This window comes from Oryctolagus cuniculus, chromosome 2 (genome assembly GCF_051225735.1).
Source record: "Oryctolagus cuniculus isolate XC-2025 breed Fujian yellow rabbit chromosome 2, ASM5122573v1, whole genome shotgun sequence".
Taxonomy (NCBI): domain Eukaryota; kingdom Metazoa; phylum Chordata; class Mammalia; order Lagomorpha; family Leporidae; genus Oryctolagus; species Oryctolagus cuniculus.
Genome location: NC_142868.1, coordinates 44,334,023 through 44,352,841, shown reverse-complemented (window position 1 = coordinate 44,352,841; position 18,819 = coordinate 44,334,023). Strand labels below are relative to the sequence as shown.

The 18,819-nt window shown below is 42.5% G+C and overlaps 1 protein-coding gene across 7 annotated transcripts in view; it reads left to right on the top strand.

The window, feature by feature from the left end:
• MSRA (methionine sulfoxide reductase A) overlaps positions 1-18,819 on the top strand; it is a 409,106-nt gene that overhangs the window by 299,785 nt on the left and 90,502 nt on the right. For all 7 annotated transcript variants that reach the window (XM_002709444.6, XM_070068216.2, XM_070068215.2 and 4 more), the window contains one exon: positions 15,971-16,077. In XM_002709444.6, the coding sequence (XP_002709490.3) occupies positions 15,971-16,077 (107 nt within the window). The remainder of the gene's footprint in view (positions 1-15,970; positions 16,078-18,819) is intronic.

Sequence of the window (18,819 nt, the reverse complement as noted above, 5' to 3'; positions counted from 1 at the left end):
GTGCGTACCCCACAAGTATGTATGGAGGATGTTTGAGGGAACGTGGATTGCTGAGAGTGTAGTGTCTGGCATACAGAAAGCACTTGGCATAGAAGAACCCTCACACTCATGTTGTCTCCCATTTGTCTTGTTCCTTCAGGAATCCCAGGATTCCTCCACTGACTGTGTAGGGCCCAGAACCACACACCCTGGCCAGACACCTTAGCGCTCAGAGGTTGAGTTGGGGGTTATGCAGGGCTCTTCGGCCATTTTGGAGCTAGAGATCCCCCTAAGGCCTCTTCTCCACTCTCTCCTTGGCCCCTGTGCCATCACTCTTCCAATCAGCACGAAGAATTACTCTAGGTGAGTTGTACCCGGGAGGTCCCTGGAGAATCAGAGGTGTAATCAACCACTCCACCTTAAGCAGGCTTGTTCTGCAGCCTCTTTGCAGGTGCACAGTAGAACAGCTCCCCATGCTCTCCACTGGGAAACATCAGTCAGAATGAGAAAAATCTTATCTTCCTTCTGTTTCCCATCAAGCAGGGACTTCCGTACTGGTGTTCATATATTTGAACTTGCCAAATTAATATCTGAACTTCATTGTGCTGACCCTTTTACATTAGTTCTTAAAAATAAGTTACCAGTTTTGAAGGATTATCCCTTTTTTAGACCACGTACAAGGGATCTATCATCTGCAAATAATTAGACAGTGGGAATTCCATTGTATTGCTAATGAGCAGATGTGCATACTTATAGTGGAGGAACAGCTGCACACATAGAAAATGCAAAAGCGGCCCAAACCCAGCATTATGAATTCTGAAAGGGATTTCATTCTTTTAAGAATTTCAGAAACAGAGAAAAATGAAGCAAAGAATTGAACTGACATTTTTCTTTATTAATTGTTCTTTCAGTCATACTTTTCCTAGCATAACATTATCATACATGTACATGGTATCTTTGCTGTTTGTAAAAGTGCTATTTGCACTTTCAAATCCGCCTTTCATGTAATACCCTAGAGTTCCAGTTGAGCAGTTTTCCCCTGCCTTTCTCGTGTTGTATGGGTTGAAGGACTCTTGCTGGCTGTCTTTTCTGGGCTGGCTGTCGCACTTACATGGTGATGTGTGCACGATCCCAGTTGAGCCTTAGAGTTGTGTTTCAGCTAAGTCAACAGTCTCAGATAGGTGAAGTGATTCAACACAAACCAGTTAGCACTTCACGTGACAAAGCTGGAATCCGGAGCTAAAGCACCCACTTGCAAGCCTTGTGTTGTTTCTCTTGTATGACACACGGCCCTGCAGTTACACGATGCTGTCCAAGAGCAGAGACCTTGACCTGTGCAAGGTGCAAACAGCAGCACGTTATCCAATGGTCATGCACTCCTGTGATGTCCATCACAATGTTATAATCCTATTAATGATTATTAGCAAGATGAAGAGGTTCAAAAAGTCAGGCTTTTCAGAATTTTGATCCAGGGAAATTTTTCACTCATTTTATACAGTAATGGTTAGATCATTTAGAATTTGAATAAATTGCATTTCAGCAGCAACAACAACAACAAAAAAAAACAAAGTCAGGGGCTGGCATTGTAGTGCAGCAGGTTAAGCCGCTGCCTGCTGCCCTAACTTTCCATATGAGTTCCATTTCAAGTCCTTGCTGCTCCACTTCCAATCCAGCTCCCTGCTAATGCACCTGGGAAAGCAGTGGAGGGTGGCCTAAGTACTTGGGCCTTTGCCGCCCCTGTGAGAGACCTGGATGAAGTTCCAGGTTTCTGGCTTTAACCTGGCTCAGTCCTGGACATCGCAGCCATTTGGGAAATGAACAAGCAGATGAAAGATCTCCTTCTCTGTCTCTCCCTGTCTTTCTGTTACTCTGTATTTCAAATAAATAATATAAGTATTTTTTAAAAAAATGAAGTTCAAAAAATTACTATACTTCATGAAAGAGTACTAAATTAGGGGCCAGTGTTGTGGTGTAGTAGGTTAGGCATCTGCCTGTGGCACTGGCATCCCATATGGGTGCAGGTTCAAGTCCCGGCTGCTCCACTTCCGATCCAGCTCCCAACTTGAAGGGAATAAAATGGGGCCTAGGAGGCTCAATATGTTTTGAAAGATTAAAATCACATAGTTTATGTTGCTCTTACCATAACACAATTATGCTATAAACTATAGCAAAAAGATATATAAGAAAATCTTATGTTAGAAAATTCAAAACTTTCTAAATCTCCTTTTAAATCATGATGGAAATCACAAAATATTTTGAGTCAAATGATAATCCCTGTACTACTAAAGTAGTTCTTAGAAGGGAACATAGAACCTTAAATTCATCTGTTAGAAGAGAATAAAGGCTGAGCTGGCATTTGTCTCAAGAATGTAGAAAATTAGCAACAGAATAATCCCAAACAATGTAAAAGTAAGAAATAATAAGGAGGGGCTGGCGCTGTGGCATAGCAGGTAAATCTACCACCTGCCATGCTGGCATCCCAGCTGCTTCACTTCCAATCCAGCTCTCTACTGTGGCCTGGGAAAGCAGTAAAAGATGGCCCAAGTCCTTGGAGCCTTGCACCTGCATGAGAGACCTGAAAGAAGCTTCTGGCTCCTGGCTTCAGATCAGCTCCAGCCGATGCAGCCATTTGGGGAGTGAACCAGCACATGGAAGACTTGTCTATCTCTCTCTGCCTCTGTTTCTCTGTAACTCTGTCTTTCAAATAAATAAGTAAATCTTTAAAAAGAAATAATAAGGAGCAGAAATGAATGAATTGGAAAGCAAACGAGCAGTAGAGAGGATCAAAAAAGCCAAGAGTTGGTTTTTCAAAAAGGTTGTAAAATGGATAAAACTTCGGTAAGCTCATCAAGGAAAACATGAGAAAGCACAAATATCCAATATCAGGAATCAAAACTGGGGTATCAGTACTAGTGTGGGAGACTTCACACATACTAGGAGGATTTGCTAAGCAACTTTGTGTTAAGAAATTTGAGAAGAAAAAATAATTCCTTAAAATATAGTTCAACTAAACTAAATAGAAGTAAGATAGTTAAAGAAATGAAAGCAGTATTTTAAAAGCTTCTCATAAAGAAACTACTGAGTGAGGATGGCTTTATCAGTGAGTTCCATCAACATTTAAGGAAGAAATATTCACAGTCTTCCAGTGTATTCCAGAAGTTAAAGAGAGTTGCAGTTCATTCTGTGACCCTTGTATAATCTTGATAGCAAAACCTGATGGTGTGAGAAAATAAAATTACTCATGCACATGTATGCAGAAATCTTAAAGTATTCACAGACTGAATTTAGTAACACATAAGAAAATAATAACTTTATGACCAAATTGGTCTAACTTAAAGCATGGTGTAACATTTCAATAGTGACCCATGAACTAAACACACTAGCAGATTAAAAGAAAAAAGGGTATATATGTGATTGTCAAAATAGATGAACAAATATATTGAATGCAATTCAGAATTTGTAAGTGACAAAATCACATAGGAAAGGTGAGTTTCTTAATCTGATAAAGAATATGTATGAAGCTACAGTAAGTACCAGACTTAACACTGAAACATTTTCAAATTATAGTGGTGATACCGTTACAACTTGTGGTCACCGTTGTACAGAACACACAGTATGTCAAGGAAAGAGACAAAATGTGTAATGCTTAGAAAACATGGCCATACCTTTTCAACTCCCCACAGTGGGGTGGTATTTCCAGTCTTCTTTCATGGTGGCCACATGGTGGCCACATGACTGAGTTCTGACCAATAGAATAAGGCAGAAATTACATATGCCGCATCCTGACCAGACCTGTGGAAACCTTCCCCATGACCTTGGAACTTCTTTCTCCACATACAGTAGTCCTGATGAATGTGAATACCAAGGGAAACCTTCAAAGCAACATGTTGAAGATGGTTAAGTTTCCATCAGCCTGGGCCTCTGAAGAGTTCATGAAGGAGAAGAGTTACCAACTTCGTTGTGCTAATTTGGCATGACCAAAGCATACATTTTCTCAGGTTCAGCCACTGGAATTAGAGGGTTTACTTTTTTTAGCCAGAATTGGTACGTTGCAGTGGGAGTGCCACCAAAAATCTAAGCAATGAGGCACTGACTTAGTGTTTGGGCACCTGAAAGATGTGCTGATGGATTTTGTTTGTGTTTTGCAACCATGCCACTTCTCTCCAATTTGTTTTATAAATTAATTATAAATCCAAGTGAGATTCCAACATATTTGTTGTTTTTCTTCTTTGTGGGTCCTAAAAGTTGATTCCAACATTTACATGGAAATGCTGACTTTCAAATAAAGCAAAGACTCTCTTGTATAAAGAACAACAAAAAAGGACTTATTCCCCCTGGATATCAAGACTCATTATAAAGCTAGGTCTATTAAGACAATATGGACCTGATGCAAGGACAGATGTGACTAGACAAACGCAACAGAGTGGACTCCAGAAACACCCACACATACACAGACATGACAGATGTACCAGAGAAAGCATGATGTTTTACAGTTTTTTATTTATTAAATGATTGAAAAGCAGAGAATGAGAGAGAGAGAGACAGATAAATAGACAGTTAGATCTCTCATTCACTGGATTACTCCCACATGCCTTCAACAGCTGGGGATAGGCCAGAGTCAGGAACCTAGAACTCAGTCTGGGTCTCAGGTCCTAATTACTTGAGCTATTACCTGCTGCTTCCCAGGTTGTGCATTAGCAAGAAGCTGGAATCAGGAGCAGAACTGAGACTCAAACTCAGGCACTCTGATAGGGAACATCCTCAGTTGTATCTTAACTGCTATGCCTACAGTAGTGACCTTTTAGTCAGTAATAGTAAGACAGTTTACATTTGTATGGGAAAAATCAATTGGGTTTCTATATCACACCACACATAAAAATCCTTTCCAAATAGATCAGGACCTAAATGTGAAAGACAAACATACAAAACTTCAAGTAGGTGATATCTTTATGACTTTGGGTCTGGGAAGCATATCCTAAATCAGATATAAAAAGAACTAGCCATAAAAGGAAAATATTTGATAAATTCACTGTATTAAAATCACAACCTTGGTTCTTCAAAAAGCATTGTAAAGAAAATGCCAGCAACAGAATGATTATATTTGGTAAAAGATTAATGTCAGGAATATATAAAAATAGATGTAAATGATACACAATAGATTTTTAAAGAAAAGATTGAATAGAAAAATGAGCAAAGGACTACAATAATTGGTGAGAAAACCAATGAAATGATAGCCAACGTCTTTATTAATCAGGAAAATGAAAATTGAGATCAAGTGAGTTTCCACCTCGCACTAAGCAGACTGACCAAAAGTGAAAAGTATGCCTTTAACAGACCTTATTAGATTGGCAAACATCCAGAGCTCCAGGAACTCTCATTCAGTAACATGGGTTTATAAACTAGTATAACTGCTCTGGGAAATGGACCAGCATCTAATTAAGTTGGAGACATGTAAACCCTACAAGCAGCAATTATATTTCTAGGGATGAGCTCAAGAGAAACTCATGCATATGTATAACAGAATACATGTCAAGAAGGTTCTTAGTAGCCCCAAGCTGGTAATGCTCACCACAGTAGAATGGAGACATCCAATATAGTACATTCATACAACGGAATGTTTCAAAGCCAGGAAAATGGAAAGAACTCAGGACCATGATAGTAAATGTAAGACTCAAAGCACAATACAAATTTATACAAATTTCAAAAATGGAGCAAACTATTCTTCTGTGTGTGTGTGTGTGTGTGTGTGCACGCTAAGGAAATTGTCACAAAAAATCAGGCATGGTTACAATTAGAAAGAGGGTCATTCATAAGGACACATTGGGGGCTGGTGGTCATGTGAGTGCTCACTTTATAATAATTTAGTTATGCATAATATAATATTAAAGTGGATGTTCTAATAATAAACTATATTTGTGTTTTATGGACTTTTGTACATTTATGTTTGTGTACTTAAAATTGGAGCTGGACACTACTAAGGCTGATGTGTTGGTTACTACTTCAGCTAACAGTTGGAACCATATCCATGATGAAGGACTAGCTTTGAGAGCATAGGTGCACATGGAGGCTTGGTACTGGTTCAAATGTCAACATCTCGTTGGTCTCACATACATGCTAGACCTTTAGTACGAGGTACTTTGGCTGACTCCGTGCTATAAATCTACTTTTGGGGCTGGTATTGAGCAGGTTAAACCACCCCTTGCAATACCAGCATCCCATATTGTAGCAGAGGTTTGAGTCTCAGCTGGAGTTCTGGGCTGCTGGCTTCAGCCACATCCATTGTGGTCATTTGGGGTGGGGGGATCAACAGATGTAAGATCTTCTCTCTGCCATTCTGCCTTTCAAATAGGTGAACCTTAAAAAAAAAAAAACTTTGAGATGGCAATTAGCAATAGACATTTTAATATTTTGAAACTTTTCTAGTACTTTTGTTATTTGACCCAATTTAGAAGTATGGAGCATAAACAGATACTGAGTCCCAAAAGACATTTTAGGAGACATGTAACAATTCAGAATATTTCCTTGGGGCAACCATGAATAGAATTTCCCTTTTTTACAAGCAAAATCCATACTAAGATCACTTTTTACCTTTTAGGAAGAAATCACCACAACTTTTCACAATAATTTATTTATGATTATAGATGTAATATGTGCTCATTACTGAAAATCAAAACCTTTCTCTTTGCTTTTAGGTGCAGAGTGACTATTTGGCACCTCTTCTATATAGCAATATTCTGTTATCTCTCCTGAGATGCATTGCATGAAAAAATAGAACATTGTGAAAATGGTAGTTAGTGACCCCAGGGATATTTTCTTTTAGAAGAGAGTCACATAATATCTTTCATAGTTTACTATATTGCACTTTATTTTTTTTACTTAAATTATGTATTATTTACAAATTGGAATAGTAGCAGTTAAGAGCATGGGCTTTGGAGGGAGATGCTTCCAAGGGTAGCACTGGCCTTGGCAGGTTCTTAGCCTCTCTCTCAGCGTTGGCCTCATTTTCTGGAAATACCAGTACTCCACATCTTTGCAGAATTGGATGGATGGCATAAGTAAAGCTTGGAGCCTCGCTCGCGGGGAAGGCTGCAGGGTCATTAGCTCCTCTGTTGATCACCTGAATCTTCAGCTGTTTTCATCTCCCTCCTCCTCCTCTCCTTTCTCTTTCCCTCCCACACACTTCCCTCCCTCCCTCTCCTCTTTTCTTTCGATGAAACAAGAAATTTCCACTCACATATTCAGTGCTTTAAATGTAAAGTGAGCTGTCAGTTAAAACTGACAATTTTTCAGTCGGTGAAGTGAGATTGTTCCCTATTAACAGGGCTTCCCTCAAGCACCTGAGATGATGGCCAGGTATTCTGGGGAGGGTCGCGTGGGTAATAATGAGAAGTGCTGTCTACATCGTGGGGAATGCAGGCTCACCTGCTGTTGGAGGACTTGGGGAGCCTGCACTGTTCTTTCCCCCACAGAAACCATACCTGCCAGTGGAAGCCAGGAGACCACACTGAAGATGTGTGCCGAAGCTGCTCTACTGGTGCCCTCAGCCCTGGAGGTCTTGGCGGGCCACTGTAGCATGCAGGAGGCCTTCTGGTGCCTTCTCAGGGGCAGAAAGCTAGAACCAAAGAGTAGAGGGATCAACTCTGTTTCTATGCTTGGAAAGACTGAATTTATGAGTCATTCTTTGGTTGTTTCATAAATTTTGAAGAGGAAAGTGAGAGTGTTCAAAATCTGATAGAACCATAGCAGCTAAGCCTCTCCCCGTGCTAATCACTCTCTCTTACACACACACACACACATGCGTGCGCATGCATCAAATCACATAGCAGAAGATGTCCCATCCTGCTTCTGTTCTGTGTTTTGTAGGTCTCTGCTCTTTCTCTGAGAGTAGTGCCCCGCCCCGCGCGTATGCAAGCTGTATTCTAACCCTAAGATGTTAGGCCTCTTAACTTGTAACCACTTAATAAACTTATCTCCTAATACTTTTAATAAACAAACCTCATAAGAGTTTATCCAAAAATCTAAACAGCTGAAGTAATAGAATATAAGAAACAATATGGGGTCCCACACTGTGGCGTAGCCAGTAAAGCTGCCACCTGCAGTGCCGGCATCCCAGATGGGTGCCGGTTCAAGTCCTGGCTGCTACACTTCCGATCCAGCTCTCTGCTATAGCCTGGGAAAGCTATAGAAGATGGCCCAAGAGCTTGAGCCTCTGGACCTGCATGAGAGACCCGGAAGAAGCTCCTGGTTCCTGACCCCGGGTCGGCTCAGTTCTGGTTGTTGTGGCCATTTGGGGAGTGAAGAAGTGGATGGAACTCTCTCTCTCTCTCTCTCTACCTTTCAAATAAATAAATAAATCATTAAAAAAAAATAAAGAAAGAAGATGGTGCTAGAGGTGGGAAGTAAGGCAGCTTGAATCAGAGCGAAACTGGTTCAGTAGCTTGGAGCCCTAGGTTCACCTCCCTAGACGCAGAGCCTGAGGCAGGGATTCAGTACATGTGACTTGCTGAGGAAGGGCTCTCAAGAAAAAAGAGAACATGCAAGGGACTGATGAAGGAAGAACAAGGAAGGGGAAGAAGCTAAACAAGGATGTGGCCTTGGCCAAGAGCACAGTGAACTTGGCAGCACTCACTGAGGCAAGGTGACAGTTCTGGGTTGATGGTTGTACTCAGCCAGCCTTGTCACATACTTGAGACTGACCTTTCCATGCATCTCTGGTCCTCGGTGTGGTCGGTTTACCTAAGTGACCTCACGCTCAGCTGACCAGCTGGTTGCTTCCCAGGGCTCTCATCAGAGCCAAGTTGTCTCTTCAGAGTCTCAAGGTTACAGCACTCTTGTTCTGATGCCCCTCTCCCGGCCTGATACGCCACTTTGTCCAGGAGCAGTTTGTTCCGATGTCTAACTTCTTGTGGATTTTGAAAGGTGAATGGGCTTTGGTGTCAGGTAGATCAAGCTTTAAATCATTTACCATTTGCCTACTACGTGATCTCAGGCAGGTCACTTGGTTTCTCTGGTCCATGATTTCCTTTTTGTCAAGAAAGCTTAAGAATATCTTCTCCAGGCTGGCGCTGCGGCTCACTAGGCTAATCCTCCACCTAGCGGTGCCAGCACACCGGGTTCTAGTCCCAGTCGGGGCGCCGGATTCTGTCCCGGTTGCCCCTCTTCCAGGCCAGCTCTCTGCTGTAGCCAGGGAGTGCAGTGGAGGATGGCCCAAGTGCTTGGGCCCTGCACCCAATGGGAGACCAGGAGAAGTACCTGGCTCCTGCCATCGGATCAGCGCGGTGCGCCGGCTGCAGCGCGCCGGCCGCGGCGGCCATTGGAGGGTGAACCAACGGCAAAGGAAGACCTTTCTCTCTGTCCCTCTCTCTCACTGTCCACTCTGCCTATGAAAAAAAAAAATAATATCTTCTCCAAAGGACTAAGGTGAGGATTACCTGAGAAAGACTGGCAGAGACCTTGAATAGTGAAGTCCAGTGTCAACTCGTACGAGTTCCTTCCTCTCCCTGTCCGCTCCAAGCTATTTCTTGAGATCAGTGATTGCAACCTAATTCTTCTGTCTCCTCCTTAGTGTTGGGTACACAACCAACGCTCTGTGAATTATATTTTTGCTGGAGAGAGCATTCTTGTTTGAAGAAAAAGGAAAGACATGCAGGGGTTATTCAGTCTCCCAACACTGTTTTTCTGTCCTTTCTCCAAATATGATTTTGGTTAATCTTGTCCTCTGCAGAACAGCAACATAACGGCTGTTTGGGTAAATTATGATAGTCTAGCATTTGGTTTTCTGTGTAATTCAGTGGGTAGGCAAGCAGGACCCCTTGTATTCCTAGCAGCTCCTGGATGTTGATTTTCAAGTTTGTTTTTCAATCGATTGAGCATCAAATCATATTTCTCAGTGAACTGTCCTTCTCATCTGTGCTTCAGACTTGATGGCATCTGGGCTCTGATGAAGATGTTGACCATGTTTCAGCTGCTTTTGCAAGCAGTAACCTTCCTTTGAAGTCCCTGAAGGCACATATTGTTCCACAATCCTTGCCTTTGTTTATCTGCTTCCTGAAAAATATCTTTAACCCCTGTGCCTATCCATTGCCTTTTTTTTTTTTTTTTTTTGACAGGCAGAGTGGACAGTGAGAGAGAGAGACAGAGAGAAAGGTCTTCCTTTGTCGTTGGTTCACCCTCCAATGGCCACCGCGGCCAGCGCGCTGCGGCCGGCGCACTGCGCTGATCCGATGGCAGGAGCCAGGTGCTTCTCCTGGTCTCCCATGGGGTGCAGGGCCCAAGCACTTGGGCCATCCTCCACTGCACTCCCTGGCCACAGCAGAGAGCTGGCCTGGAAGAGGGGCAACCGGGACAGAATCCGGCGCCCCGACTGGGACTAGAACCCGGTGTGCCGGTGCCGCAAGGTGGAGGATTAGCCTAGTGAGCCGCGGCTCGGGCTTTATCCATTGCCCTTTCAGGACAAGGGTTCCTTTATCTGTACAGACTTTCAGACTTAGGCCCCATTCTCATTGGCCCATCAATTTACCACTCCCGTCTCTGAACCTCTGAGTTTTTTGAAACTACACAGATTTTCCTCATATCACTTTTAATCCTGTGCTTATTAGTCTCTCTTTCTGTTTCCCTTTCCTGTCCTAGGAGTGTGACTAGTTGAAGAAACCCAATTATTCCTGAAACCCAATACCTAGCACCTTACCTGAGACAGGGAAGAGTGGATACTCTGGTGAAGGCAGGAGGACAGACAGGCCGGAAAAAGGACTTTCCTGAGCATTATAAATGCTCATGCTGTTTCTTTCTAATGTTCTGTAGGTGTTTCTTTGCCTCTTTATAGGACATTAGTGAAGAAAATGCCAATAGGCATTTTCCAAGCTTCAGATCAGAAACCAGGAAGGAGGGCATTAAACTGGAAAACTGTGCATGGAGAGAGGCAAGAGTAGGAGAATTCACCCGAAGAGTTATTTTACTTTTCTTATGTATCCTTGTTTTCCGTCGACATGAAGAGCTAGGCTGGAGATTAGCAGTTACAACTTAACTAGGGAGATAACTCTCCTAAACATAAATGTAATAAATAGTTAAAAATTAAGTAGTACATTTCTATCCACATAAATGAGTTTTGATCCACTGTTTGGATCCGTGTGACCACTCCTGTGTGGGTATCTGAGAGATGACTGTACATAATGCCTTTCAGAGCGACAAGCATTACTTCTAGAGTGTGTGTGGTGTTTCTTATTTTTATTTCAAACTACTTGCTCTGAAATATTCCAAGATTAATAAAGTTGTAAAATACAAGTACTTAACATCCACACAGATTTTACAGTCAACAAAGTACTTCACAGGATTTGTCTTAGTTATTCCACAGAGCAAACCTCTAGGCCAGGCCCTTATTTATTTATTTTTTTTTCAATTTTATTTAAGTTATACAAATTTCATGTGTTTCATATATACAGATTTAGGAACATAGTGATACTTCTCACCCTACCCTCCCTGCCATCCACACTCCCACCCTTATTCCTCCTCCCTCTCCTGTTCTCACTTTTAATTTTTATAAAGATCTACTTTCAGTTTACTTAATGATTGTAAAGTTAACCCTACACTAAGTAGAAGAGTTCAGCAAATAGTATGAAGAAAAAATACTGATCCTCAACAGAAGAAACAAGGGCTGTAAACAATCATCAAATCTCAAAATGTCCATTTTACTCCAATACATTGCATTTTAGGTGCTCTGTTAGTTACCTTGGATCAGGGAAAGCATACGGTATCTGTCTTTTGGAGACTGGCTTATTTGACTAAGTATAGTAGTTTCCAGTTAGGTCCATCTTGCTGAAAAAGACAAGATTTCTCTCTCTCTCTCTCTCTCTCTCTCTTTTTTTTTTTTTTTTTACAGCTGTGTAGTACTTCATAGTGTATAATCTCTATAGTCAACAGTTGATGGACATCTGGATTGATTCCATATCTTAGCTATTGTGTATTGTGTTGCAGTGAACAGAGGGGTACAGAGAACTCTTTCTTGTGTTGATCTGTTTTAGTTTGGGTAAATTCCCAGGAGTGGGATGGCTGGGTCATATGGTAGGTTTATATTCAGATTTCTGAGGTATTCCCTACTGTCTTCCACTTTACATTCCCATCAACGTGGGCAAGACCCTTAAAATTCCCTTTTTTTTTTTTTTTTTTTACAAATGAGATTTGAGGCTTAGAGAATTTAAGTAATTTGCATAAAGCAAGTTGGTGGTAGAGTCAGACTTAAAAGATCTAATAATCTTATAAAAGATTTAGTTAACAATTTTTCCTTACCTGTGAATTCCCTTTTGGAGTTCAGAGCATAAACAAATGGTAGTTGAGAGCATGATGAAAAGGTTAATGATGCTAAATGTCTGTAAATACAATGTATTGACAAATAATAAGAATAGAAAATCCATAGTTCTGTAGGTTTTGCATTCTTGAAGTACAAAATCGTATTTCCCAGAGAACCACCTATTTCCTTTCCATTTAGTAAGCCCCTTCATCAGTGAGTGGAAGACTACATGCAGTGGGATGAGTCAGAGGCCTGTGTATACACACCCCTGTGAGAATGTCTGCATACAATTGTATGTTAAGATAGTATCCCTTCTCCTCAAGATAAACTTTGAAGGAGAAAAGTCAAATTAAGATTGTTGACCTTAGTAAATTAGAGTTAGGATCTCTTTCAGTGTCACTGAAGATTCAAGGGAATAGAAATGAAGGGTTTGATATTTTCCCTCAATTCCCTTTTATATCCCTTTAGAACTTTCTACCTTTCTTTCTGATCAGGCAGATTTTTCACCAGGAAGAGTGTGCATTGTTTTAAACATGGAAGGGTTTTAGTAGTTTTAGAATATTCAAATAGTATTGCAGAAGGTCAGGAATACAAATTCAAATTTGTAAGATTTCTACACACACTTGGCAGTTATAACTATGGGAATCACTCTCGGGTTTCCAGTGGCTAACTAGTCAGTTTGGACTCATGTACATGGAAGCAAATCTGTGGGCAGTGTCCACAATGCTACCTGTTTAAATCAGCCAGAGTGTGTTGGGATACCCCACATTGCACAAGAAAAAGATAAAGACAACAGTGGCGGGAGCTAGATCCATGTTGTCACATTGCAATTAACAAATCAGCAACTTAGAATCAAGGGATCATGGCTTCCGAGAAGGATCCATGAATTCTTTTTTTTTTTTTTTTTTTTTTTTTTTTTTTTGACAGGCAGAGTGGACAGTGAGAGAGAGAGACAGAGAGAAAGGTCTTCCCTTGCCGTTGGTTCACCCTCCAATGGCCGCCGCGGCCGGCGCGCTGCGGCCGGTGCACCGCGCTGATCCGACGGCAGGAGCCAGGAGCCAGGTGCTTCTCCTGGTCTCCCATGGGGTGCAGGGCCCAAGCACCTGGGCCATCCTCCACTGCACTCCCTGGCCACAGCAGAGGGCTGGCCTGGAAGAGGGGCAACCGGGACAGAATCCGGCGCCCCGACCGGGACTAGAACCCAGTGTGCCGGCGCCGCTAGGCGGAGGATTAGCCTATTGAGCCACGGCGCCGGCCAGGATCCATGAATTCTTGTCTTGGTTGTGGTGGTAGTTCATAACTTCTAATTACATAATTAATCCATGGATTATTCTCATAGGAATGCATTGCCTTCTATACTTGCCTAGAATGTCTTATCTGTCCAGCTGCATGATTTTGTGAAACCTTCCAGATATTTGTACCTTTAGGTTGTCATGTAGCTACAAAGTAAGATCTGTAGATAGATGTAAGCTTAAAGGACTTCTTACACTCTCCTTCTACCAGATTGTTTTGTGTGTGAAAATATGACCAATGGAAAAGACCACTGTTAATCCATGTCCTTGGAATGATTCTTAATTCTTTCCCAAAAACTCAATTTTCTAGGATCCTGTGATAATTCAAAGACCTCCAACAAAACACATAAATAATTCTTGTCTTCAACATACAAAGCATATGTAATATTAGCAAATTTGTTGAAAAATAAATAAGTCACACCTGCCACTTCTCCTTACCTAGTGATACCTCTTGTGAAGGAAAATGGAAGGAAGGAAGTTAAAGGGGAAGGAGAGAGGGATGAAAGTCAGATTTAAACAGCTCCCCATGGAGCCCTTAGTTCTGTGTCTTGCGCTGAATGGAGAGAGTAATGTCATACTTTCCTGAAAATCAGCCATCCAGTGTTCTTTGTTTTCTTCCTGGAGAGTGTTTCAGGAGGAACAGTGATTACCATCGTGTTATTATGCATCAAAGGATGGGAAGTGGTCATTCAAGGAAAGCATTACTTGTAAGTGAAGGAAGGGAAAATCGAAAGAGGCAAAGGAAAAGATGTTGCCAAGGCACCTGCAATGGTTATTGATCTGGTCTCTTACATTCCACTGCCTTGAATTCCATAAATATAGGGTTTTCTTTTGTTCATTGCTGTGTGCTCAGCTCCTGGAACAATGCCCCATCACACACTCATATTTGATGCTTAATAAATAATACAAGGGCACTTCAAAAAGTTCATGAAAATGAATTAAAAATAAGTTTATTTTTGTGTGAAAATATTTTGACATCCAGGCTCACAATAGAGCCTCAAAGAGTTCATGGAAAATGCAAATTCTTAAAAAAAATCATAGATTCCAAAATCTTTTATTGCACCTAAACAAACTTACCTTTTAATTCTACTTTCTCTGAACTTTGTTGCAGTATCCTCACCCACACATACATACATACATGGCCAGGACAGCCTATGGCTCCTGCTGGTGTGTTACTATTTCAGCATCTTTTGGGGGGCTGCAGTTCGGGTCATGAATCCCACCTGATCAATCCATTAACTGCCAGAGCGAACATCTGGTGTTCCCAGCTCCTGGCACGTGCCTCTACTAGTCAAACTGTTCGCTCATTTATGTGCTTTTCCTGTAGCTCTTAAGAAAAGTTATACTCTTTGCATTTATCACTATAAATGAAATGTAAAAAAAGGAGTGTGATCAATTAATTGGCACTCCAGTATTGAAAAGTTCAGATCACAAGACGTGTACAGACTCACATCACCTTGATGACTTGTGGAAGTATTTCCATGTATCTGACACCATAGTAGGTACTGTGACTGTCCAGCCCTGCTCTCTGGGAGGCTCAGAGAGGAGGAAGATGGAAAAGCACATAACAACACAGCTGATAAAACCTCTAAGAGAGGCACCTGCAAGGGAAGTATGTCTTGAAGGCTGACCATGCTGGTATGGAGGGAGCATTTTGCATGATGTAGCTGAGAAGCAGTATTTGGAAGAAAAGGGTTCTCCTCATCATAGCACTGAAAGTAAAAACACCCTGGTGATTAAACAAGGAAACTTGAAAATATCGCAGTAAACCCAAACCCTGGCTACTCAGTTGAGGTCTCATTGCATGAGAAATGGACTCTAAGGCCCACCCAGACCTGCTAGACCAGAGCCTGCATTTGAGCCAGATCCTCGGGTGATTCTCTTACGCATTCACACTTGACAGTGCAGACCTGTTCTTTATGAAGGATGGCATCCTCTGTTGGGGGAGTCTGGGGTACTTGTTAGAACAGAAATTCATTTTCGAATGATGCAACAGACACGTGTGAAGTTCATTCTGACTGCAGTGTGGAGATCCACAGGGGAGCTTTAGGATGCCTGCAGCTGCTTCACTTTGGGGATCCTGTTATTCATTAGAAATTGACTGCCGTCTACACGGAAGCTGCCATGATGGAGGAAATATGCTCTGTGATGTTGTGCCCCAGGTTTTCCTGTGGCTGGGTGCATGGCCTTAGTCATAGGTGTATTGTGGCTCCTGTGTGCCACTCACTGTGCCAGCTCCTTCCACCTACACTGTCCCATCTCCTTCTCTGCCCAGTGAGCAATGGTGGCACCTTCCACACAGGGTGTCTCATTGGCATCCAAGGAAACAGTGTGCAGCATGGCACTTCACAAGTGTCAAAACGTCTCAGCGTTTGCTCAGGCAACTTGATAATCCTCTGCATTTTTCACTCCCCAGGCATGCGCCAAGGCAACGACTACGGCAGTCAGTACCGCTCGGCCATCTATCCCACCTCTGCCAAGCAGATGGAGGCGGCCCTGAGCTCCAAGGAGGACTACCAGCAGGTAGGGGCTTCCCAGACCTGCCCAGGCCACAGTGACTCTGGCCAGGTCCCAACCTCGCCGGGGAGCTTGGTCTTCCCACCTGAAGCGGCGCTCCACTTGCTGGCTTGTTAGAAATGTGTGTCCATCTCTTGGAGTAGAGCCATCGTGCTCACGAAATACACAAAATGAAAGTTTCCTGATGGGCTCTCATAATTTCTATTTGAAATCAACACATCCAGATGAGTGTGTAGCTTGTTAAAACAATCTTTCTCTCTCCCGGTTTTCCTTTGTCTGTCTGTCTCTGTCTCTCAACCCTTCTTTCTGTGAACAACAGAAGCTCATTGTCTCACAGTTATGGAATCCGTGAGTCCAAAAGCAAGGTGCCGGATGTGTTGGCTTCCTCTGAGGGCCACAAGGAAAGGTCGCGTCCCAGCCCCTCTCCTCGCCTTGCTGGCCGGCGTGCTGTCCCTGAGTAGACTTACATCACCTGCCTTGTATGTCTGTCTCTGTGCCCCGATTCCTGTTTTTATAGGGACCCAGTGTACTAGGTTAGGACTCTCTAGAATGACTCATGTACTCAGTTACCCCTGTAATGACCACGTAAGGTCTTTATTCACATTTGGACTCCAGCACATCTTTATCCAGTGGAGAGGAATAGGGTTGCAGTTCAACAATCAACGTTCTTTCCCTTACAAGTAACCATATTGCAAGAATTGTAACAAAAATGTTTCTCAGAAATATATTAAGTCATGAAATTATTTTCACTATTAATTTATATATGTAAAAAATCTCCAGTGGAAATTTGGTTCTTTTAAAAACAATTTGAGTTGCTTTAATTTTTAGAGCTTGGCAGTACTGCTTCTGTTTGGATATGGATTCACATTTAACAGTGGAACTAGTAGCTACGGTCATGGGGATCTGTTTTAGGATCATGTAGATGGTCACATGCGCAACAGCCCCTCAGAACATGTGGGTTCGTCATTGACCTCCTGTGCTGGAGCGAGGGGGCAGTGAGGACAAGCATGTATGTGATGATGAGCAGCAGCAGGACCTGGGACTCCTGGTCGGTTTGACTCTGACAGGCAGAGAAAGCACAGAGGGAGGTGCTGTCAGGTCCCACTTGTTCCTGTCTCCTGCTCCTCCCTCCAAGGCTGAGATGCCTGTTGGCTGATAATTCTGGGCAGACGGTCTATAGGATTGCTCCCAGTGACCTCTGCCCATGTGTCAGCCCCTCTCCTTATGCAAGGTCTGAATTTAGTGACTCACTTCCAATAAAGGACAGAGTGATAGGATGCCCCTTCTGAGCTGAGGTTATTAAAAGACTGTGGCTCCCGTCTGGGGAGCTCCCTCTGTTTGTCATTCTCTCTGGGATCATTTGCCTTGGAGGAAGTCAGCTGCCATGCCGTGAGGCAGCCCTGTGTAAAAGCTCATGTCCTGCCAAGAACCATGCAAGTGGCTTGGAAGCACCTCTACCCTATCAAGCCTTCTGATGGCCCCCGCTGACTACTTGATGGCAGCTTCATGGAAAAGCCTTGAGCCAGAGGCACCCAGCTAAGCCACACCATGAACTATGAAATTGTAAATGTATGTTGTTTTAAATTGTTAAATTTTGAGTAATTTGAGTATACGGTTCTATTCTGAAAAACTTTACCTATCAATCCTTTCTCATATCCACTGTAATGACTTTTCTGACAGTGGTACACTTACCTGGGTGTATATGGTGGTGACTATCCATGTGACTTCAAATATCAATTTGTCTCAGGTCACGTGTCATCAAGTGCCTGACATTTGCTTAGAAAGTCACAGATCTTATTTAACTCAAGCAAACGTAAGAGGGAGAATGCATTGTCATTCCCTTTTTTTTTTTTCAGGTGCTCAAAGACCTAAAGCCCCATCAGTAGATTAATTGGAACCAAAGAAAAATGGATTCCAAGTCATAAGGGCTGGGAGCTGTGTCTGGGATGGTAGATGCATCAGTGGAATGAAGGGATTCTTAGGAAGTAGAGCTAATCAAATTTGGAATGTGATTGGAAGTGGAAAGACAATGAGAGGGAGGGACAGGTTCCTGACTAGTGATGCTCTGTGCAGTGGTATGGAGGAGCAGAAGCAGGTCTCTGGGGAAGGTAGGTTCAGTTTTGGAAATGTGGAGTGTTAGGCACCCCTACCTTCCAGGGGGAGTTGTTGTCACCGTAATGGGGTTAGTGCTTATGAGGCACAGGGCCTAGCACAGAGTAAGTGCTCAATTAACATAAGCTCTTGTTGTTGGGAGTTAACAGCTTCTGTGTAGTAAACAAAGCCTTAATTGCTGATAAACTCACTTAGGAAAGACGAGATGAGATTAGGACAAAAGCTGGCTTAGGACATGAGGGGCACCAACATTCGAGAGATGGGTAGGGGAATGCCTACACCAGGTGAGGTCCATATCAGGTGTCATAGAGAACTGACTCCAAGCAAGTACCTGAAGTGCAGTTCTGTGTGGTTTAATCCTAGTATATTTAATTATAAAGGCAATATTTGTAATTAATGCTAAAAGTCACTTATAATTCATGTTCTATATAAACTGCTGACTATAATGATTCATAGTCCCATAGGCTACCAACTACCAACACCAGGAGACTTCTGGAAGAATGTTAGCCTCCCTCCAGGGTATCCCAGAAGGGGATGATGTTCTGAAGTTCACAAAGAAGAGTTTAAGTTCAAAAGGTCAGGGCCTTCTGTGTATGGTGATGAAGAGGCTTACTTAGTCCTCGTTTTTCAGTGTCT